The following is a 22,156-nucleotide window of genomic DNA, read 5'->3' as shown; positions in this document are numbered from 1 at the left end:
AACCACTTGGTTCCTGTAAGGGTGGGTGTAACTATTGTTAACGTATAACTCATGTTTCTGTGGACTTATGTACTACACAGTCACAGAGTGACACTGTTCAACTTTTAAAGGGGGGTGATGTCTCAGTACATGGATATTCATATATTTAGCCAAGAGGAGTTGAAACTGAACAAGTGCTGCAGAACACCCCATCAGCAGACTGGCCTGTGGGAGGATCAGCAGGCGGAACCAGGCAGAACCCTGAACAGGCCCCCCCCCCCCCCCCTCTTTCCCCCCAATTCGCAGCTCCCACACTCTGAACATAAAGCACACGCAGTCTGAGCGGCTTCGTTCCGGAGGAACATCTGATCTATCTGATCTTGTCTTGGTGTGAGATTGTTTTAACAAGATCGAGGAGCGAAGGAGAAAGGATCTGGGGTTTTACTAACATGGCATCTCTGAGAACTGTGCTTTATCTGAGAGTCTGGCTGTCTGCTTGGATCATCACAACAGCAGGTAACACCACATGACAGACAGACAGAAAAACAAATAGACAGATAGATAGATAGATAGATAGATAGATAGATAGATAGATATGTTCACACAAAGTCACAGCTTTTCAGGCAGACTTTTGTCAGGTGATACACAACCAAGCTGCAAGCTTTGCTTTCATTTGGAAATTTGGAAATACTTGCCTACAAGATTACAGACTCCACCCAAATACAGTGGAGGGAAACAAGATGTCCTCCAACTTAACTGTGGACTTTCTACAATAGAAATATCCCCCATGCAAACTATGGACAATGTACTCCGTTGATTATCCCTTCAGCTCCATTGTGTTTACATTACCACGGCCCCTCCTGGTCACTCTTTGTGACCAGGAGGTAGTTCAGCACATTAAATACACCTAAATACCTCCGCCAAGGAGGTTATCATGTCATCAGCATTTGTTTGTCTGTTTGTTAGTTAGCAGGATTATTCATCCGATTTCCATGAAATTTTGTGGAGGGGTGCTGCATGACCCAAGGAAAAACCCATTAAGTTTTAAGGCAGATCTGGATAAACGGCGGTCCAAGATTTATTTACTTTTTTTCTTAACCCGGCATGATAGGGTGTTAGCCTTGGCAGAGGTTTACACTCTCTGAGTGCTCTTCTAGTTGTTAAGTATGTGACAGAGGAAGGGTGTGTTTTAATATGAAGCTACAGGCTTCACTTCTGAGCCCCACTGATACAGAATGGACAGAAAGCAGCTCTTCATTATGGAAGACGCTAATCATATTCATGTTTGGTGCTACATGTATAGATTCTTGGTATATAATATTCAAAAATCATATTGTTACACAATGTAGGTAAAAACACCATGTTTAGATATAGATTTTTATTGGAAATGGAAATAATGTCTAAAGGATACATATTATCTGGTTTTGGCAAATTGTGTTGCCAACCCAGCATTTTAATTAGGTTGATTAAGACATATTATAATAATATTGCTTGTATTTGTCATTTGTGATTTTTTCATTTATAAATGTCAAAACAATGCTCTTTAGGAAAAAGAGGGATTTAGATTTGAACAGAAGCAGAATTAATGCAAACAAATTTTATTAGACATTTATTAAACCAATTCCTCGTGCATTTGGTCACTTTGATGGAGGCCAAGTTACAGTGATTTTTATAATCTGGACATTTTCTTCTACTTTATTCTGGTGCCAGCTACACCTGAAAGTGTTCTAATCGATTGAAGCAGGTGTGACGATGGGGGAGTTAGCCTGCACCAAACAGACACGTTGTGCTGGGCCCTCTCATTTAACCCAAGGCATAAAAAGAAATACAAGTGAATTACTCCAATTTTCTAATTTTCTATTTTTCTATTTTCCATTTTTCTATCCAATAGAATTGTAAAAAAAAATGTTAATGTAATGTTATAGAAATGTTTTTCAATTTTACAATTTTCTATGATTTTATGTTTTACATGAACCACAGAAATGTATAAGACTCACATTCAGTTTTACTCGCTGGCAAAGTCTGACTTGTGTTTAGGAGGAAGAAGAGGGTGGGGGGGGGTGTCAAAGATTCTTTCCAAGTTGGTTTACATTACACTCGCTCACTGGAAAAAACTAAAACAGGAAGGGAGAATATTGTTCTGATCATGGAAGAGTTGAAAGTAATGTTTTGTTACATTTCATTCACAGAGGACAACTTTGTGCCCAGAGCAGAGAATGTTCACTGGTTTTCTCTGGACTTTAAAACCACCCTCAACTGGACTACCAAATCATCTAACTACACATACACAGTCCTGTACTCTTGGTGAGACCACACACACGCATGCATGCCAGCACGCAAGCACCCACACATTTTTGACAGTGGAACAGCAAAGGTTTCATGTCAAAGTTTAAGGGTTTGCTGAAGTAAAATTTACAATATTTTAACTTGTAATAAACTATTTTCACATAGTTGTACTTCTAGTGTCAATTACTTAGAGGATAATGACACTTCTTCCACCAGTGCTAAATGAGAATTTGTATGTACATCTGTATTGAATGATACACAATTCTGAAGGTTCAAATCATATGCATTACATATTTATTCATCCTTTCTAAAATTGATGTATTTAATCGATTTGTTTTTTATTTAGCTTATAATGTTTTAAACCCACTGTGTCTTGCATGGTTGTGTGCGTAAAGGAGAGTCAATTATGTTTATTCACTTTGGGTAAAAAAACAACATAAATGCATATACTGTTTACCAAATGTACAGTAAAAATGCAGAAAATTGATAAAATGAATGAGCTCATGGCAACATGAATCACACTACAGGGTGTTCTCTAGAATGCTTGTGCATATGTTATTTCTGATGTAGTATTGAAAAATTGAGCCTTGATCAGCAACCATTTCTGTGGCAGCAGTCTCAGTGAAAAGATTTTTGACCTGACCGTGAATCTTTTGGTCATTTAAGTTTTTATTTCAGAAATTAGTTTATAAAAAAAGGAACCATTTATGGTTTCTTGATTTTCAAGTAAAAATCTTAATTGAAATAGAAGCTGTTTTCTTTATCATGGTCAATAAGGGATGAGCAACATCTTTAAAACATGGTTTGATTTTCTTTTTCTAGAATGTATAATAAAATAAAACCACCAGTAAGCAGAAATTAAACGTTATTTCCATGTTTTGAGACAGTTGTTCAGCTGTGTTCTGCCTGCCTGTAAAGACCATAGACTCTATATAAAGATGGATGACATGACAGCTCCCATTACTGAAGCCAAAACATCTTGATTGCCCCCTGGTGGTTGGCTGCAGTATATGTCATGAAACATTCCTCCTCCATTAGTGGATGGTACGTGGACCAAAGTAAAAAGTCAAAGTACACATTAAATAATCTTTTCTTAAAGACGGTTTCTGTCATTTGAGGTAGTCCTAAATTCATTCTTATATGCAGCAACTTTTCTATCACACATTATTCATAAACAGCAATTTAACGTCTTGCTCAAGAAAACTTTGCCACATGGGAATGAATCATTGACCCTCTGGTTAGTGGATGACCTTCTCTAACTCCTGAGCCACAGCTGCCTATGATGTATGATCAAGTTTTTTTTCTTTTTTCTTTTTAAATTGTAATTTTTATTGCCTTTTCCCATCATGGCCAGGGGACTACAGATGAAAACTAGCCTTCTGGCCAATTATGGCTTTTTTTAACCATGTGTAATCATGTGTTTTATGAAATTGCACTGTCCCCTTTTAAATAAACTAATAAATAAATTAATAAATTAATAAATAAGTGTTCATGTTTCTGATAAGTGTGGTTTCAATTAGTTATTTGATGATATAAGAAGGGGGAGAAACATCATGATTGACAGCAGAGATGTATAGGCGGGACCTCGATACTGACGTCAAAAGTGCAAGATAGTGCATGTCATTAGCTAATTTTTTTTTATAAGGGGAGGAAGTGGAGATGCGTCGTCTATCTATGTATAGTCAAAAACTGTATTCCCATTGCAGGAACACACAGCAATGCTGGAAATGAATGGACATTATAATGATTTTCAAGGAAAAGTACAGCTTGAAAACAGTGCAATGATCTTTGTTGGGTTTATCAATGACAGCTTATGAATGTTTAGTCATTAGACCTAAAAGGATTCATATGCTTCATCTGAATGTTACTGAAAGCAAACTAAGTTGTTATTGTCACATGTTCTGACACACGTGTTACCAGACAGTTACAGAAAAAGGTCCTGCAATCAGGTTTTCATATGCAGACCATTAAAGGGTGTCAAATTCAATTATTCAAGTCAAAGTTGATAATGAAGATGCTGATTCGACAGAGTCTTATTTCATAAGTCGTTTCTGAGTGTAAGGATTATGATGCTTAAATGGACATCATTTATAGCGCACTTTTCTAGTCTTATTGAACACTCAAAGTGCTTTAGAGGACAAGTCACCTTTACCAATTCACACATTAATTTCTGTCGAATTCTCACACATTCATACACTGCCAGAAGAGCCGTCAGAGGAAATTCAGGATTAAATGCCTTGCCCAACGACCAACATGCGGAGTAGGGGAAACTGTGATCGACTCTACCTCCTGAGCAACAGCCACACTGCTGATTATAGCTGAGGTCTCAGAATAGAAAAAGAAAAAGAAAAATGATTTGTTTCTGTTTTTATTTTTCATATTTGTTGTTTAAAATGCATTTCTGAAAGGAAAATCAAATGAACAAAATATAAAAAAAGATATACCATTTTGTCATGTGATCAACAGGGATGACAGTGACTGGATTGAGTGTCTTTACTGCAGCCAATTGATAGAGTCGGTATGTGATTTGACCAACTGCCTCAAACCCTTCGACAGGTAGGATCAAAAACATTTTAAGCCTTGTATAATATTCCTTATTATCTGAAGAGGACTTAGATATCACATAGGTTAATGTTTCTTATCAGCATGCTATTAATGCCCTGTACCATTTTTTGATTGACTATTGATTTCTTGTTACAGTGACATACATAATGAAATAATGATACAGCTACTCAGCTGTGACTTAGTGAATTCGAAAACATGATGTTAGAGCATAACATATTCACATCAGGATCATCCCACCCAGCTGAACAGTATGCACCTGTGGAAATTAGATAAGGGGTTTAATCGAAAAGGAATACTCTCAATGGATTCTACAAATTTACCACTAAGAACCTGGTCGTTTGGATTATTAACAATGATACCTTCTACTCTGCAGTCAAGTTACATTATGTAAAGCTACAGTGTGTAATATTTTTTGGCATCCAATTGTGAAGTTGCAAACCACAACCAACTATGTATTTACAGAAATACATTTGCCAATCCTTTAATCTGCAGATCAGGATCAATCCAAATCAGCAGCAGCATGGAAAGCTAATCCTGTAGAAAACATCCAGACCCATTACACATTTATACATTATTTTATAATTTTAATATATTTTTGTGAAAATATACTGATATTTCACCTACAGTATGCCTTACAGAGTAAGGTACACTCAAAAAAATAATTTGTTGGATTTAATTAACGCAGATATGTCAACTATTTCCACGATACTGAGTTGAGTTAGATATAATTCAATGATATTATTAAGATGGAAATAACTGACTTATGTTCAACAAACATGACTGAATTAGACAATTCAAACATTGTATGGTTAAATTGGATTTAATTATTAGGTCAGTGTTCAGCTAACTAAACTGACCAACATGAATTCAACAAAATCTTGTTTCTTTTGCTTTACTTAACTGTGTTGATTAATGCCAACATGAAAATATTTAATCATGGTGACTTAACTCACTTATATAAATGTAAACTAAATGTTGGACCTTGGTTACCCAACTGTATTTAATAAGACCAATTGAACTTTACTTTGTAGTTCCAACCTAACTGACTTCAATGAGTGCAACGATCACTGGATTTTGTTTTACATAAATAAAAATCACACTACTTTGGTTCTGTGAAAAATTATTTTATTTTTTACCAATGAAATACTGTGTGAACACAAATATCCGATTCAATCGGACAGGACATCAAAACAGTTTACAATGCCAACTCCCTGGTACAAAGACCAGGTAAACTCTAAGTGAGCCCATGTGTGTGTAAACAGCTGTTCATTCTCGGTTTGGCTGGCAGTACCTGAAGCCAGCCAAACCGTGCATATGTATTTATTTATATATACACAGACACAAACACATAAACAGTATTTAACACTTACTGCCGCTCCAAGGGCCTTTCAAGATCCCTCATCAGACGGACAGCTGCGTACATGGTCACAGTCCTGAAAACAACACATGGACTTTAATACACATAGAAGGTTATTATTCATCTTCAATAAAAAATTACATTTTGAAATATATTACATCAGAAATATTGCCCCACATGACTGGTCACTGATTTACGGAAATGTGGATATATATATTGTATGAACAATGCCATGATATAAATTAGACTAAACTTAATATTTCTCATGAATCAGAGCCAGCTATTATGCCCGTTTAATTTCTGGTCCTAACATCTGTGATATTTTATGAAGCGCAATGTTACAAATGAGTGAAAGTAAACAGCTATCAGCATTGCAGTTAAAATAACACTCACTGCATGCAAAAACTGTTGGAAACATTCTTAAATGAAACACACTTGTAATGTACAATTCAAAAGGTTCATTTGCCGTCAACCTGACAAACTTAAGGCGATTTAAGCACCAACATTTCAAGACCAGCTGAAATTAAGCCCACATTTTTTTCCTACTCAGGCATACATCTCTGCTCTGTTAGTTACATGTCCTGTGCTCTCCCTTGAGAAACATAGAAGTCTTATTCATACAATGTCCTGTATGGCGTTAGTTTAGTCTCAAAACTCGCGCACGCACAAACCACACGCGCGCCTATAATACGAGACAGCAGATCAATAGTTACGTATTGTAACTCCAGATTCTATGAGTATAGGCGCAGCCCTTTAAGGCTATCGCTAGTGGGTTTATCCCTCGTGCGACCGCGCAGCACTGAAAAAACTTTAGCTCACGCCCACCTGCTGTGTGGGCCTCACCACGGTCTCACCTTGTGTATAAATTGGGCCGAGACCGTCAATCTACTCCCAAGAATAGCTTTTCTTCAGCCATTCAAGAAGCCAGTGAGGCCCATAGCATATAGGGCTGCGCCTTTACTCCCGGAATCTGGAGTTACAATACGTAACTATCATTCTATATCTTATAGGTTTCGCCCTTTAAGGGAAGGAATCATCACATTTCCGCCAATCGGGATGAAGGCTGGGAACAACGAACAATCGCTGTGAGGAAATGCAGACGTCATGCATCGTAACAGACGGCAATGAGTAGAATATGGAGAGTTCACACGAACAATCACCACATGAATCACTCTGACAAAACACTCAGTACAGAGTGGGTCATAGAGAAACGGGAAACGTCCCGCGGATCGAACCGGATGAATGAGCAGGGGGAGGACCACGAAGCTGCAGTGCAGATGTCCCCCACTGCCATCCCTCCCTGCAGAGCCACAGAGGACGCAATTCCTCCGGTGGAATGCGCCCTGACAGTCTCCGGGGGATCCACCCCAGAGGAGAGATATGCCTGCGAAATAGCCTCACACAGCCAGTGTGACAGGCGCTGAGCAGACAGGGATTGCCCCAGCGATTGCTCTCTGTAGTGCACAAACAGGCGCTGATATCGACGCAGCGTAGCCGTGCGTGCAACATAACAGGAGCGTTATGTTATCACTCTCGATCTGTAAGAGCTGGTGATGCTCTTAGGCGTAAAAGCCGGGTTAGGGCGCAAGGTCGCAGAACTGCCATCCCCTTGGATTCAGAGACCCGACGGAGCCACCGAGAGAGCAGACAAATCACTGACTCTCTTTGCGGATGTCAAAGCCAACAACAGAGCCGTCTTGGCTGACAGGAATTTCAATGAAACCTGATCCAGAGGTTCCAAGGGGGGTTTTACCAGCGCCAAATCCCACTGTGGAGCGAGCGAGGGAGACACAGGCCGGCACCGCCGTACACCTTTAAGAAACTGTTTCAACAGAGGGTGACTAAACACCGTCCTGTCACCGAAGCCCTCGTGACAGCAGGAAATAGCAGCAGCTTATGTTTTAACTGTGCTTGAAGCCAAACCCCTGTTCACCAACAGCTGGAGGAATGAGAGCACGAGAGGCAGAGGGCACGCAGTGGCATTCAAATTCCTCTCCACACACCACTGCTGAAAAGCAGCCCATTTCGCGGTGTATGACGCTCTAGTAGATGCGGCTCTCGCGTCCTGAACGGTTTGCACAACCTCCTGAGAGAGACCCAGCTTCACTAAGCAGTCCCGTTCAGCGGCCAAACCCACAGACGCTGGCCTATCACCGGGTGATTCCTGATCGCTCCCCCCCGCTTGGGAAAGAGCGTCTCCGAGCCACGGAATTAACCACGGCCGGCCCGCCAACAGGCGCTGCAGACTGGGGAACCATGACGTGCCCGTGCGCTCCGGAGCTATCAAGTTCACTGACAGCTGCTCCTCCTGCACTCGGGTCAGGAGCTAATTGATCAACGGAACCAGTGGGAAAGCGTAAAGGAGCCTTCTGGGCCACTGCCGATGCGCAAGCGCGTCCACCCCTAACGGCGGATCGTCTCTCGTGCTGAGTGAGAACCAGAGAGCGCAATGTGCGTTTTTTGCGGTGAACAGATCCACCTCTGCCTCGCCAGACCTGTCCCAGATCCGGAGAACGAGATCGGGATGAAGACTCCAGTCTCCCTGCCGAGGGCCTCCCCTCGACATCATATCCGCCCCCCTGTTCAGCACACCGGGGATGTAAAGTGCTCTGATGGAGAGCAGCCGTGTGGGCGCCCAGCACAGCAACCGCCTGGCTATGTTCAACAGCTGCGCTGAGCGAAAACATCCGTGGCGATTTAAATAAGCTGCTGTCGCCTTGTTGTCTGTTCGAATCAGAACATGTTGATTTCGTAACACTGGGGCAAAATGCTGAATCACTTTGCACACCGTGAGAAGCTCCAGTGCGTTTATATGGAGAGACGTGTGGTGGCCACTGTCCCCCCCGGCGCCCGTGACGTCCCTCCCCGTCCCGAGAGACACGCGTCTGTGAACACTGAGAAGTGTGATGCGGCTCTGCCCAAAGGCACTCCCTCCGTCAGGAGGCGAGGGTTTTTCCAGTGAGCCAAATCGGAGCTCACTGAAGGAGGAATGGAAACCATGCGTCTTCTTTGACGCACAGGATCGACGCGCAGACGAATGAACCGTGTCTGCAGTCTCCTCATGTGAAGCAGGCCCAGGGGCGCCACGACGTGACATCAAGCCAAGCAGTTGCATGACGGACAGAGCTGTCACCACGCTGTGAGGCGTCACACGGCGGAGAAACCCCGTCAGTGTCTCTATCCTCTGCTGTGAGAGGCGCGCTCTCATAGTGGCTGAATTCAGTTCCACCCCCAGATAAACAACGTTTTGAGAGGGTAGAGGAGAGCTCCTTTTCCAGTTTATGGCAAAGCCCAGGTTCGACAGGTGAGTTACCAGCTCCCTCGTCTGTGATGCTGCTTCCTCTCTGGAGCGAGCCAGCAAAAGCAGGTCGTCCAGGTCATCCCCACTCTGCGTAATGGCTGCAGAGCCGTCTCCACACACGTGGAAAAAGGAAAAACTTCCTGTGTTTCTGGATTATGGGGACGTGGAAATATGCATCTTTCAGGTCTATGGAAGTGAACCAGTCCCCCTGATGCACGCATTTCAACACCCGTTTTATCGTCAACATGTGGAAGGGTCCAACTAAGGGGGCGCACAGGCGTAGAAACAGATATAACAGCAGTGATCATGGAACAGAACAGAACAGGTGGCAAACAAGAGCCATAAACACAGGTTGAAACAAGTTTACTGTAAACGGGAACACGCAAAACAAAACAAGTCTCTGAAGCACTGGGCAGGGGAAGGCAGGACGGGAAGAGAGCAAAGACTTAGACGGGCATAGCAGTTCAGGGGGACGGCCAGGTGGCAGTGCAGGCAGGCGTCGCCGATCTGAGGGATGGCACGGAGGCCTTGCAGGCAGGCGGAGGCGACCGGGGGGACGAACAGACAGTCTCGCAGGTGCTGGGGATCAGGCGCAGGGGTCGGCTGGTTCCACTGACAGAGGGTCAGAGATCGGAGAGGAGAAGCAGAGGGCGGCCCCCTCTGTCTAAATTTTTGAATTCCATCCTAGCTAACACGATCCAAAATAATATAAATAAATTAATAAAATCGGACCAAACAGGATTTATAACAGGCCGTGAAGTAACAAACAACATAAGGAGAGTTTATAAATTTACAATCAATAGCGGCAAAGCATAAACAACCTTCAATGCTTCGCAGTTTAGATCTTGAGAAAGCATTTGATAGAGTTGATTGGTTACTTTTAGAGCAGAAACTTATTAGAATTTGTTACCTGAGTTTGCTTTGAAAAAGACCCTTAGTCAAAACTGAGAGTCAATAGTCACTGTTCTGATTTTTTTAGGGGTGGAGAAGGGCATAAGACAGGGAGACTCACTCTCATCCATCCTATTTGCCCATAGTATTGTACCTCTAGCAGAGGCTATTCACCAAAATATATGTGGATGGTATATTGATTTTCATTTAAAAAAATCCACTTTCCATTCCTCAACCTGTGCAATGTCTTCGTAGTTATGGCTCGCTGTCAGGGTATAAAACTGATGAAAACAAATCAGAGGCGAAGATGGTGGCCGGGGTCTGGCCCACACAAGTAAATGAACTCCTCTACACAATTATTTGATGCAAATTATAGTAAATTAGTTAAAGAAATAAAAAATGATATTATACAATGGGAGGTTGTTCCCCTGTCCCTGCTAGGGAGAGTTGAGATGGTTGAAACGAGCGTGTTACCCAAAGTCCTCTCCTTATTTCAATCCCCGCCTGTAAGAGTTTCCATCTCCACCTTCGATATGCTTAACCACAATTACCAACAATAGTGGCTTGGCTTGGAAACTATCAAGAAATGTGATGGACTCAAATTGAACAAAGCACAAGGGCATATGCTTGACTATTCGTCGCCTGATTGTTTTGTTCCGACTGCTGTTAAACACTCAGCCAGTTTCTTCTATGGCTTTGTTTAGTGACTTTCCCCAGGATGATTGTTTTGCTCATTTTCTGAGGGCAGGCAGTGCCAGGTAAAAGCAAGCAATCCAGGAAAAGCTCAAGCCTGGAACTCAGTCACAAAACCATTGCCGAACTCACGTTGCCTCGCTCGTGCTCCTCTGCCTGCCTTCTCAACGTCGCCGCCCTCAATCATCACCCTCTCTTGCTCTGGGGGGAATCGGAGTGGCATGATGCTGTCTGGCTGAGTCTGTGAAGAGTTGAACCGGAGATGGAGGAGATTGTCTTCGAATAGGTCGCTGTCAGAAGGTTTTTGGCAGGAGTTTGTGGTCTATGCAGTTTGTGGTAAAATTGTTTGCTCGTTTTTCACTTGTCACGTGAGAACTGAGACAGAGAAACAGGGGAGCTTAAGCACTTCTGTGCGGAAATTAAGTGCGTTTGAGGTGTGGTCCTTGTTCCCAAACCTAGTTATTAAACTTAATTTGCCGGGTTAGGGTTAGGAGTGTTTTGGCCATTTTGGGCAACCGCATATCAATTCAATTCAATTCAATTTCATTTGTATAGCGCCATATCACAACATACATTGTCTCAAGGCACTTATAGTCAATATTACAATATTACAGGGAAAACCCAACAAATCCCACAATGAGCAAAGCACTTGGCGACGGTGGAGAGAAAAAACTCCCTTTTAACAGGAAGAAATCTCTGACAGAACCGGACTCAGTTGTGGGCGGTCATCTGTCTCGACCGGTTTGGGTGAGGAGCGAAATGGGGAGGAGAGGAGAGACAGTAGGAGAGAAGAGAGAGAGAGAGAGGACAGTTGTACAACCTCCGCTTTAACCTCTACCAGACTGATACTTATAATTAAAAAAAATAATACAGTTATGTTGTTGTGATGATTTTAATATTAATAATAATAATAACCATAATAATGACGGGTTTGGGTCCTGCAGCTCTGGGGTCAGAGATACACTAGGAGAGATAGAAAATACAAACTAACTTATAAATAGTGAAAACTGACACTTATAAATACAATGATGTTATTATTAATAATAATAATAATAATAGTAATAATGATAATAATAATGACGAGTTTGGATCCTGCAGCTCTGGGGTCAGATCTACTAGGAGAGAGAGTCAGTGACATGTAATGTAGATACATCCACATGAATGTTGAAATCATCCACTATAATAACTTTATCTGTGCTAAGCACCAACTCAGATAAAAAGTCTGACAATTCAGATAAAAATTCAGAGTAAGGGCCTGGTGGTCGATATAAAACGACTACAATAACTGTTTTTTGACATTTCCAGCGTGGGTGAAAGAGGCTAAGAGTGAGGCTTTCAAATGTGTTAAAACTATGTTTAGGTCGAGGGTTAAACAATAAGTCTGATTAATAGATTGCTGCTACTCTTCTCCTCCTCGGCCTGTGGTACGAGGAATATGAGTATTTTTATAAGAGGGAGGTGTTGATTCATTTAAACTAACATATTCTTCTGGCTGTAGCCAGGTTTCAGCGAGCGAGTCGCTAAAAGAGGAAGAGAGCTGTGAGTTTTAAGACTAAACAAGGGAGAGTGGAGCTGATAGTTTCCCAATAGTTAGAGGAAACTGCAGTGTTAAAGAGAGACGAGGAGGAGCGGTGGATAAACACAGTTCACAGAAGCGACAACAACCGGAAGTGACACAATACGTTACGGCGAGAGTTCCCCCGAGCTTGTATGTCGCCATGGCGGAGCAAACATGGCGGCATACAAGTTAAAATCAATAAGTTAAACATTGGTTCTTTGTTGCAGGTTAATTAATATACAAACACATATTGTTATGGGCAATAAATTCAATTTGTCACGACCCCGGCTCAGAGGGAAGCAACATAAAGGACACCAGACAACAAGTTTTAAGGTTTAGCCAAAATTAGGTATTTATTTAAGCAAGTAAACAAGTAAAAATGTGGCTGTAGATTTGGATTTGTGGCGTCATTCATTTTCCTGAAGTCGGTGCACAAACGAGGTGTCCCGTCAGATTTTGGAGCTAACAAACATGTAGAGCTCCATGGACTAGAACTATGCAAGTTGTCAATGAGGGGTGAGCTCTCTGCGCCTTAGCAAGCTGCTCCTTGCTAATTTCTAGAGATGAATCACAGTCAACAAGCAGACCACTAAGACTAGCAACATAGTATCAGGATGCTCCACAGTCAGCTTAGAGTCATCATTTTCAATACATGGACAGATGAATGTGTCAGAGAGGTCCACTATATCCTCACACTTGCGAGACTATGAACGGGTAACAACACAAGAGAAAAATACAATGGGAAACTTGTCACTTATTCAGTTTGACCTTGAGGGCCTAATGAGCGGCAGCAGGAAAACAGTGCAGTGACAGGTGGCGGTAAAGAGCGGTGCGGGGCATAAAACAAAAAAGAAGAACAATGTAGTTAACAACAGAAAGCAGCCAGCATGGAAGCCAGTGAGACTGTGGTCAGCGTTACCTTATATCTTGTACCTTTGTCACTCACTTATGAGAGAAGGAGAAGGTTGGCTACCTACACACAACCACAGCGCGCAGTGCAAACCTTGTTCTCCTCTCATAGACACATTGGTAATTTTGGTGTGAAAGTGGCCTCCGTCATTGCCTCCGTCATCGCGCAAATTAGCGCCTTTACCCGGGTGTGACATTCACATCAATGCCGATCGGAGGAGAAGCTGATTATTACCCGGGTCTATTGCAGAGTCATTTGACCTGGGGATGAATGTCAATTAAACGTTTTCACACTTCAGAAAATATCTGGTGTTAGCGGGTTTTGGCCAGTGTGAAAGGGGCTTAACAGAAACATCCCTATTGAAGAGGAAATCTGAAGCCCCACCTGGAGGCTGGAGGTTCCCCACATCCATTCCTACTCCTCCAGCAAATAGACGTTGTTCTTGGCTGAAATCACTGATGCGGCCCTTCTTCTTGGAAGAACTAAACATGTTATTACCAATGTATCTGCCCTTGTAAAGGGTGATGCCAGCATCTTTTGAACTAATTGTTTGGTATTCGGTTCAAAATGAATACATGTCGGAAATTTCCTTTAAAGTTGAAACCCTTAAGATTTCAGTCTTGTTAATGTAGCAAGACCCATGGTTGCCAAAACCTCTGTTTACATCAAAATGACAGTAAACAGAGGTTGGGCAGTTACTTAGTTAATAATACAACAAAAGTAGCAGCTGGGGTATGTGTTTACAGTGCAGACAAACAAATGCAGGTTGTTCACATAAAGAAGTAGGTCAATATTAATCACAGCCTCCCTCTGATTTCATGCTGAACAGTAAAATATAGTGATTGTCAAAAACTTAGGAGTTCAACAACTCTTTTTTCATCTTTTTCCATGCATTATTCAATTGGAATCAGTGAAAATGTGGAAAAAATGCCCTATCTTGCAATGTTAAAGAAAGTGGGAAAAAAATCCTACAGTAGATCTGACCTTTTGTCTGGATCCGTGCCAAAGTTCAATGTGTTCTTTTTTGGCCTATATCCCATCCTTCCACCAGGATTAATGGACAATCCTGCAGACCACCCGCCGGGGAAACAAACAGACATCGGTGGCACCAAAACAAATCAAACTAAGGAATTTCTTCTTCTCTGCTTAAGACCACTAGTCTTAGGCCACAATCCCAGTATTTACTGTATTCATTCCAAAACTACTGAACAAAATACAAACACAATGTCCACATATCACATATCTGCTAACCATTTATGTGTTCTTGTTGGACAGGATTTACAGTGCTGACGTCAAAACAGAACCTGCCAGCATGAACCATAACTATGACCCAGAGGAGTTACCTCACACTTATTCTGGAAACTTCAACCCCTACATAGAAAGTAAATATACACACACACACACACACACACACACACACACACACACACACACACACACACACACACACACACACACACTATACTGCACTGCATTTAGTATTTCTGAATATTGTTATCAGAATGATGAGAAAAAGAAAAAGGAAACAGATGAAGAGTTCATCCTACAGCAACATAATGAGTCACAATATTAGAAAATCAGCAGTAGATGGAGGTTTCACATGTTGAAGAGCAGCTCAGTCTCCAGATTTAAGAAAAAAAACAAGCTCTATGAAACAAGATATAATCTTCCTCCTGATGTATAAATCTTAATTTCTTATTTTATAATTGGTAAACTAATTCTTCATCAGAGGCAGTTTTTTCACTCTTGGTCATTTTTGCCTTTTTTGTCACATTCATACACTGCCAGAAGAGCCATGAATTTATGGTTAAGGTTAATCCCCAATGACACATTGGCATGCTTACTGGGAGAAGAGAGGATTGACCTGCCGACCTACAGGCTGGTGGACATCCATCTCTACCTCCTGAGCCACAGCTACACCTGAATTTGAGGCCTTGCAGGGCAACTCCACCTCAGTTTTTGTTTCTAGGTGTTGGGGAGTACTAGTGTATATACTGTATAAAAATTTGATGTGAAGTGTAAGAAGAAGAAGATAAGTGTGAAAAGTAGCCAGCTCTTCATCTCTGCTGTAGGCTCCAGGCTCCTGAATACATTAACCACCATTTACACATCCTAACCTCCAACTGAACTGTGGTCAAGTTGCATTTGGGGTTATGTAGGCATTAGATTTAGAAAAATAAGAGGAACACTAGCACATGGACAAACACACTGGAAATACATACCACACAACCAAATACAGAAAGATGCTGCAAGTATCATAAATGAGAACAGAAGTTTTTCCATTGGTACCAAAAGAATTAATCCTGGCGGGGTTACTTTAAAAAAAAAAAAAAAGTTATGTGATCATATGTGAACATACAGACACACACACACTGCCAGTATGACTCACTCACTTTCTTCAGATTTATGAACATGTCACTCTCAACCAGTCGGAATACGTCTGACAGAAGTCTGATCATCACTGCTGATTTGTCCTCTTCTCAGGTAACATCAGTGCTGTTAAAATTACTGTGCAGGCTGTAGATGAAAGGACAGTGACTGTCAACATCACAGATCCTCTGACCAGTATCCATCAGGATGGGAAGCAGCTCAGCATTAGAGATGTTCTCAAAAATGACCTCATGTACAAGATCAGCTACTACAAGTCTGGAAGCACAGGCAAGGTACTGTATTCAGAATATGATCAGATACCATCATGAAAAAAAACAGGACCCATTATCAATGAGTAGTTTCAAGCGTTCAAGTTTTTCTACGGAGGCTGTGATTGGGGCACATTGTAGTAGGGTGTAAGATGCAAGCTGGGACAGCATGCACAGAGGCATAACTAAGTAGCTGGGATAGTGTACAGGAACATCCTTGCAGAGTGTGGATTAGAAGTGGTAGGACCCGAGCTTGAGGAACGACATGACCACATATTATATATATAATTATATCTTCATATTGACCTTAGACCTTAGTGTATTGATAGAAACTTTTGTGCACTTTGCACTTTTATATATACATATTTGTAAACTGTTAAAAAAATTATACCATACAAATTGAATAAGCTGTTACAATTCTTACATCTATACATCTGTACGGTAATATGATGGAACCAACTATTGGTTAGCCTAGATTAGCATGATGACTGTAAGCACTGGGAAATAGTAAGCTTGATTCTGTCCAAATATGTCCATCCAAAACATGTGACAGTACCTCTAAAGCTCTATGTTAATATGTTATATTTGGTTCCGTACAAAATTGAAGTTGAGGGTGGACTTCTAGAAACAATCCTCTTTAATGGAATAAAATGTTGATTTTACACTTGATAATCAGTAAACTGAAGCAGTGCTGTATGGATGTTGAGTCAGGCGCGCTGTTTGCCCCTGTTTCAAGTGTTTATGCTAAACTGAGCTAACCAACTGTTGCTTGTAGCCTTATTTTTACAGAAAGTAAAATAAAACATGTCATGTTGCCTGTTTTGTAATGTGAACTTTAAAGAATGGAATTTAAAGAAATTGATACATTATATATTGAACTACACATAGAGATTAAATAACCTTTGTCAGACAGAGGCATGTGGGAGGCCAGTCCACTAACCAAAAGATAAAATAAACAATATAAATTACAAATGTATGGTTATATAGCGCAGCTTCAGAATCTGATTCAGATGGAATCTATAAGTAGGCTCTGATATGGCAAAACTGCTAAATGTCTAAGTGTCGGAATGTGAAGTAAGAGATGTGAGCGGTTGTAATATTTATTTCCTGATAGAGAGACATCATATCTGAATCCAGTATGGCAGAGGTGTCACAGCTGGATGCAGGACAAAAATACTGCTTCATGGTAGCAGCTTACATCCCTTCCAGACCCAAATCCACCCAGCAGGGAGCCTGGAGCGAACAGCGGTGTACAACTGGACAAGAGGATGTCCTGCAAGGTACACACACACTGTATATGCATTCACACACTACACTACATTACACTACACTACACATGGGGTATGGGCAGGGCAGGTAAATCCAGCAATATCTATACATTATTATATAGTGAAACTTTAGTGCTCCATGTGAAAAATATGTCTGTGCACTCCAGCCCTCCTGTCTTGGCTAAGACAGCAGAGAGGGGGCACAGTCAGGAATTCAGAAATAACAAGTTCAGGAGTCCTGTTTGTGGCTCTTAAATGAAAAGTTATTTTGTCTGGTGCGGTGTGCTTAGAAAAATTGTACATCATCTGGAAAAGAGCTCTCCGATCCTCCAGGAGAAATTGTATGAACACACATTTTTTCACATTCAGTGTCTAACCCAAGCGCACCTTAAACCTTTAAGTCACCCTCAAATCAAAAAAGTTTTTTTCTTCTGTTTCTGTTTGCAATTTCCTCACTTAAAAGTTAACAGTGTCAAATTAAAAACTTTGAGTCTCTGAAAAACAAGGAGTGATTTCTAAGTGTCATTAAGAAGGCTTGAGTGAGAGTCATCAGTTGTACAAGTTAATAGTTCTGATTGCACAAAGAACAAAAGAACATTTTTACCCGTTTGATTTTGCTCTAGGGAGCCTATATCTCCACCCAGTGTGAAAGGAATGAATTCCTCCAAGATTGGGTGGTCAGAGCTTGACAAAATTGATTGTGCCTTCTGCAAAACTTGTCTGTCAAAGATCTTTGTGAGAGAGAGCTGCTGTATGACAATTATCTTACTGGCCTCTGTGACAATTTTGAACAGACGACTTCCGTTTTGTACTGTAAGGTTCCCATGAAATGAAATCAAATAAAAAGTTAAAATGGACTCAATATAAGATATGTAGAATAAACCCATCAAAGTCTTTCACATAAAAAAGTTTAATCTGCACAGGCAATACAATCTCTGCAGGCCCTTGTTGCAGATTTTGGATACATTGAGGTCATGGGTCAAGTTTTTATCAATCACTGTCCCCAAATACTTACTTGACTCAACCATCTCCACCACTGTGCCCTTGATTGTGGTTGGGAGAGGTGGCTGTAGGTTTTTTTCTAAAATCAATTACCATGTCCTTAGTTTTTTGAACATTTCACTTGAGGAAACGAGTGTCGCACCACTCCACGAAAATCAGTCACAGCTGGCCCATGATTGACCTCTCCATCCTGGAGCAGACTGACTAAAACAGTGTCATTGGCACATTTCAAGAGATGCCTGTTAGTGTGGCGACTCCTACAGTCGTTTGTATACAAAATATACAATAACGGGGACAAGTCACACCCTTGTGGAGACCCCGTTGAGGACAGTTTCTTTGGAGATAAGACACCATTTGCCCTAACTGACTGGGGCCTGCATGTTAAAAAAAAACATAAGCTATTTCACCATTGGAATATCAAGATTAAAATTTGACACTAATTTACTGGATAAAATTGGAGGCTGGATTGTATTAAAAGCTGAGGAGAAATCAGCAAATAAGAGTCTAGCATGGGTTTTCATACCATGTACATGCTTGTAAAGAAAGTTGAATAGGATAGTGGTAGCATCCTCCGCTGCTCTGAACGTCCGATAAGCAAATTGCATTAGGTCAAGCTGGTTCTGCACTGTATCCATAAAGAATTGCTTGCCAATCGCTCAAAACATTTCATTACCAGTGAAGTAAGAGCTACTGGTCTGAAATCATTTAGCTCTTTAGGTGATTTGCACTTGACCACAGTGCACTTACCACATTAGACTCCTTCCATATTAATGGGACCTTGCGCTGAGTGAGAGATGAATTAAAAATACCACGGACAAATTACACACTGATCTTCGCAGACTCTCAGGAGTTTGCCGGTAATCATAGGGCGCCAGCCTTTATTCTAGATTCTCACCAAACTGGAGAAACACACTGGCACTCTCTCAGAGTATATGAATTTCTACTAAGACACGCTAAGAAATGAGACAACTATTCATGTCCACTTAGAGTAAAGGAATATGAGAGAAACTTATTGTGCATGTTGACATTTCTGAGGCCTTGAAATAAACTCAGCTCAGAAGTACAATCCTGTCACTATGGGCAAAACCCCCCAAATAACATATTTCACACAGGCATGTTCTACACCAAACATGAAAAATCAGTATTCTGCACAATCTCCAAGTCCAAGCGGAAGGATGCAGCCATTTGGACCTATAGGGATCAAATCCTGAAAGACATTCATGCTAAATGTCCAAATGTTAACACTATCCACTTTTGGTCTGATGGTCTTTGGTCTGAAAGTAACCCTAACCCTGTAATTAAACTATAATTTCAGGCTAAGTGAGAAGCATCTGTCTGTTTTAAAGCACGTGTTTTTGCACAACGACCATGTGCCATTATGTTTCTACATATCACTGTTCATTGTGATAATTGAATAAAAAACTTGGTTAATCTACAAAACCTGAACTGCATATATATATATATTTTTTTTAATCTTTACTTGTTTTGTACCTGATCTCAAGAATCACTGAGCTATGTAAGTGGAGCACACACCCAGGTAATGTTTTTGGTCTACAAAGAGCAGTCCCTGGGCAGTTTAATATTATCTTTGGACTTTAATTTCACACTGATAATTGTGCTGCAAAAAAATGAATGTGGTAATGTTGTTGTGTGCTGTGCAAATTGGCCTTTTGCAGCAGTTGAAATACTTTGCGCATTTATAAATTCTTTCTTCAATGAATATGCCAATGATGAATTGTGTGTGTGTGTGTGTGCGTGCGCGTGCACACCCAATGTCAAAAATGTACCTTTTACCACAGCACCCCAAACTCAAAACCTCTTCCCATGGCTCTGCGTTTGGGTTTTTGAAAAAAGCCCTATGAAAGTGGCCCCTAAACACACAACCAAAAGCACAACTGAACAAAGTTACCCTGTGCACGAGATGCAACAAAAATAATTCATCTAAGGGTGTTGATTAACTCACTGGGTAACACCTTTGCTGCATGTCTTCCCCACTCTCTCCCCCCTTTCACACTGAACTGTTGATAAAGGCTTGAAAAATTCCCCCAAAAATATTTGTAATTATATATAAAAAATTAAAAAATCCATCTAGCTGCCATTCAGACTGGTAAAATGGAGCTGTCACGTCACATCCACATATTGGTGCTCCTGTCAGTGTCTAAGCCTCGGAGTGAGACGCTTTGTGTATAGCCAACATACTGTATAAAAATAAGGTGTATTCGGGCTGTTTCTGGTTTAACAGCACTGTGGTGGGCAGATGAAAGGTATGTTCAGTGTTTATGTTTCTGAAAGACACCACAGTGGTAAAGAGTTGAAAAGCTGTAGACAGTCACAAATGTAACTAAATGCCTTAAATGACAGAATCCCATAAAAACAGTACCCGATCCCATACTTTGAATTATGCTCTGTAAAGCCAATCTTGGTTAAAAATCTTACCGTGTGTTTAAAGTGATGAATGATTAGCCAAATTTAAGGCTGACTGTTGCTCAGGAGGTTCTTGGTTGGCGGTTCGATCCCACCTTTCCCTACTCTGCATGTCGATGTGTCCTTGGGCAAGACCATGTGGTACCCTGAGAGAAAAGCTGCAGGAAATGGCAGCGCTGTATGAATGTGAATTGTCATGTAGGGCAATTTAAATGGTCAATAAGACTAGAAAAGTGCTATATAAAAATAGTCCATTCACCCCTTTATCTAACAGACTTCCTTGTTTCTTCAGAATTAAGTCTTGGAGCGTGGGTTGGTGCAGTCTTCATCTTACTCACAATCCTAATCATCGTGGTTACAGTGACGGTACTCTGCTGCAGATGCTGCCAACGAAGAAACAAAATGCTCCACACATCTCAGTCATCGGCACCTGTTTAGGGTGTGTATCTAGGCATTTTTCAAAAACAAGGAGGTGGTCATCTCTCCTCCCTTTTTCTTGGAAAACATTTTACATTCCTATATTCTTTTATTCCACTGTATTGTAGTAATTATTTACCGTTTTTTTTATTTACATTAAAAGTGAAGCTACATATTGCGCTGAGGAATCAATAAGAATTCTGCTTTTCAGGTAATAATACCATTTCAGCACCACCTCTGTATTTCTGCCATTTGTCCCATGCTTTCGAAAGGACTATAAAATGGCATGAGAAGGTGAAAGCCTTAGTGGATGTATATGATCTCCGCCTTTCTAGGCCTGTTGTTTGTATCTTTTGTTGATCAAAAGGCTGTAAAAGCAATAAAATACTAAAAATTAAGTTGTCCAGTTCGTCCAAACCTTGTTATTTCTTACTTTATACTCATAGTGTAAACAGTGATGTTTATAAATCAGCACTGAGTAAGAACTTGTTTGTGACCAGACACCATATGCAAGGCAGATATGAGGTTTCTATATAGATCTATGGGCCATGATAGGCCCCAACTTCAAACATGTTGACACAAATTAAGGTTTAAGGAGTGCAGGAGACGTGCATTCATTTCACAATAATATTTATTTAAAATAAGAAAATAACCCGGGAACACCTGAGAAAGGAGAGAAATGGTAAGGTTAAGAAAAAGATTTCATTTTGCAATACTTAAACAGCTAAAACAGTTAAGAAAAAAGTCCAGAGTATACAATGAAATGATATAGGATGGCAACTCTTGACTACTGTAGGCAGGGTACTTACCGCAGGGAGATTCTACCGCATGCCGCCATGAAACCACCATGTGAGCCCACTGAACAC

The 22,156-nt window shown here is 41.0% G+C and overlaps 1 protein-coding gene across 1 annotated transcript; it reads left to right on the top strand.

The window, feature by feature from the left end:
• The first annotated feature begins 265 nt into the window (after positions 1 to 265).
• LOC118311386 (tissue factor) lies at positions 266 to 21,688 on the top strand. Its single transcript, XM_035635228.2, has 7 exons — positions 266 to 495; positions 2,169 to 2,283; positions 4,732 to 4,821; positions 14,816 to 14,922; positions 16,025 to 16,203; positions 17,294 to 17,459; positions 21,166 to 21,688. The coding sequence occupies exons 1-7, from the start codon at positions 429 to 431 to the stop codon at positions 21,309 to 21,311; spliced, it is 870 nt and encodes a 289-aa protein (XP_035491121.1). The 5' UTR covers positions 266 to 428; the 3' UTR covers positions 21,312 to 21,688.
• Positions 21,689 to 22,156: the final 468 nt, after the last annotated feature.

The sequence above is a fragment of the Scophthalmus maximus genome, chromosome 5 (assembly GCF_022379125.1).
Source record: "Scophthalmus maximus strain ysfricsl-2021 chromosome 5, ASM2237912v1, whole genome shotgun sequence".
Classification (NCBI taxonomy): domain Eukaryota; kingdom Metazoa; phylum Chordata; class Actinopteri; order Pleuronectiformes; family Scophthalmidae; genus Scophthalmus; species Scophthalmus maximus.
The sequence above is the reverse complement of the archived record's forward strand: the minus strand, read 5'-3'. Positions and strand labels throughout refer to the sequence as shown.

Coding starts and splice junctions, on each gene's coding strand:
- LOC118311386 (XM_035635228.2), top strand. CDS start 429: ATGGCATCTCTGAGAACTGTGCTTTATCTGAGAGTCTGGCTGTCTGCT. Junction 496..2,168: donor TTGGATCATCACAACAGCAG/GTAACACCACAT, acceptor TTTCATTCACAG/AGGACAACTTTGTGCCCAGA. Junction 14,923..16,024: donor CTTCAACCCCTACATAGAAA/GTAAATATACAC, acceptor TCCTCTTCTCAG/GTAACATCAGTGCTGTTAAA.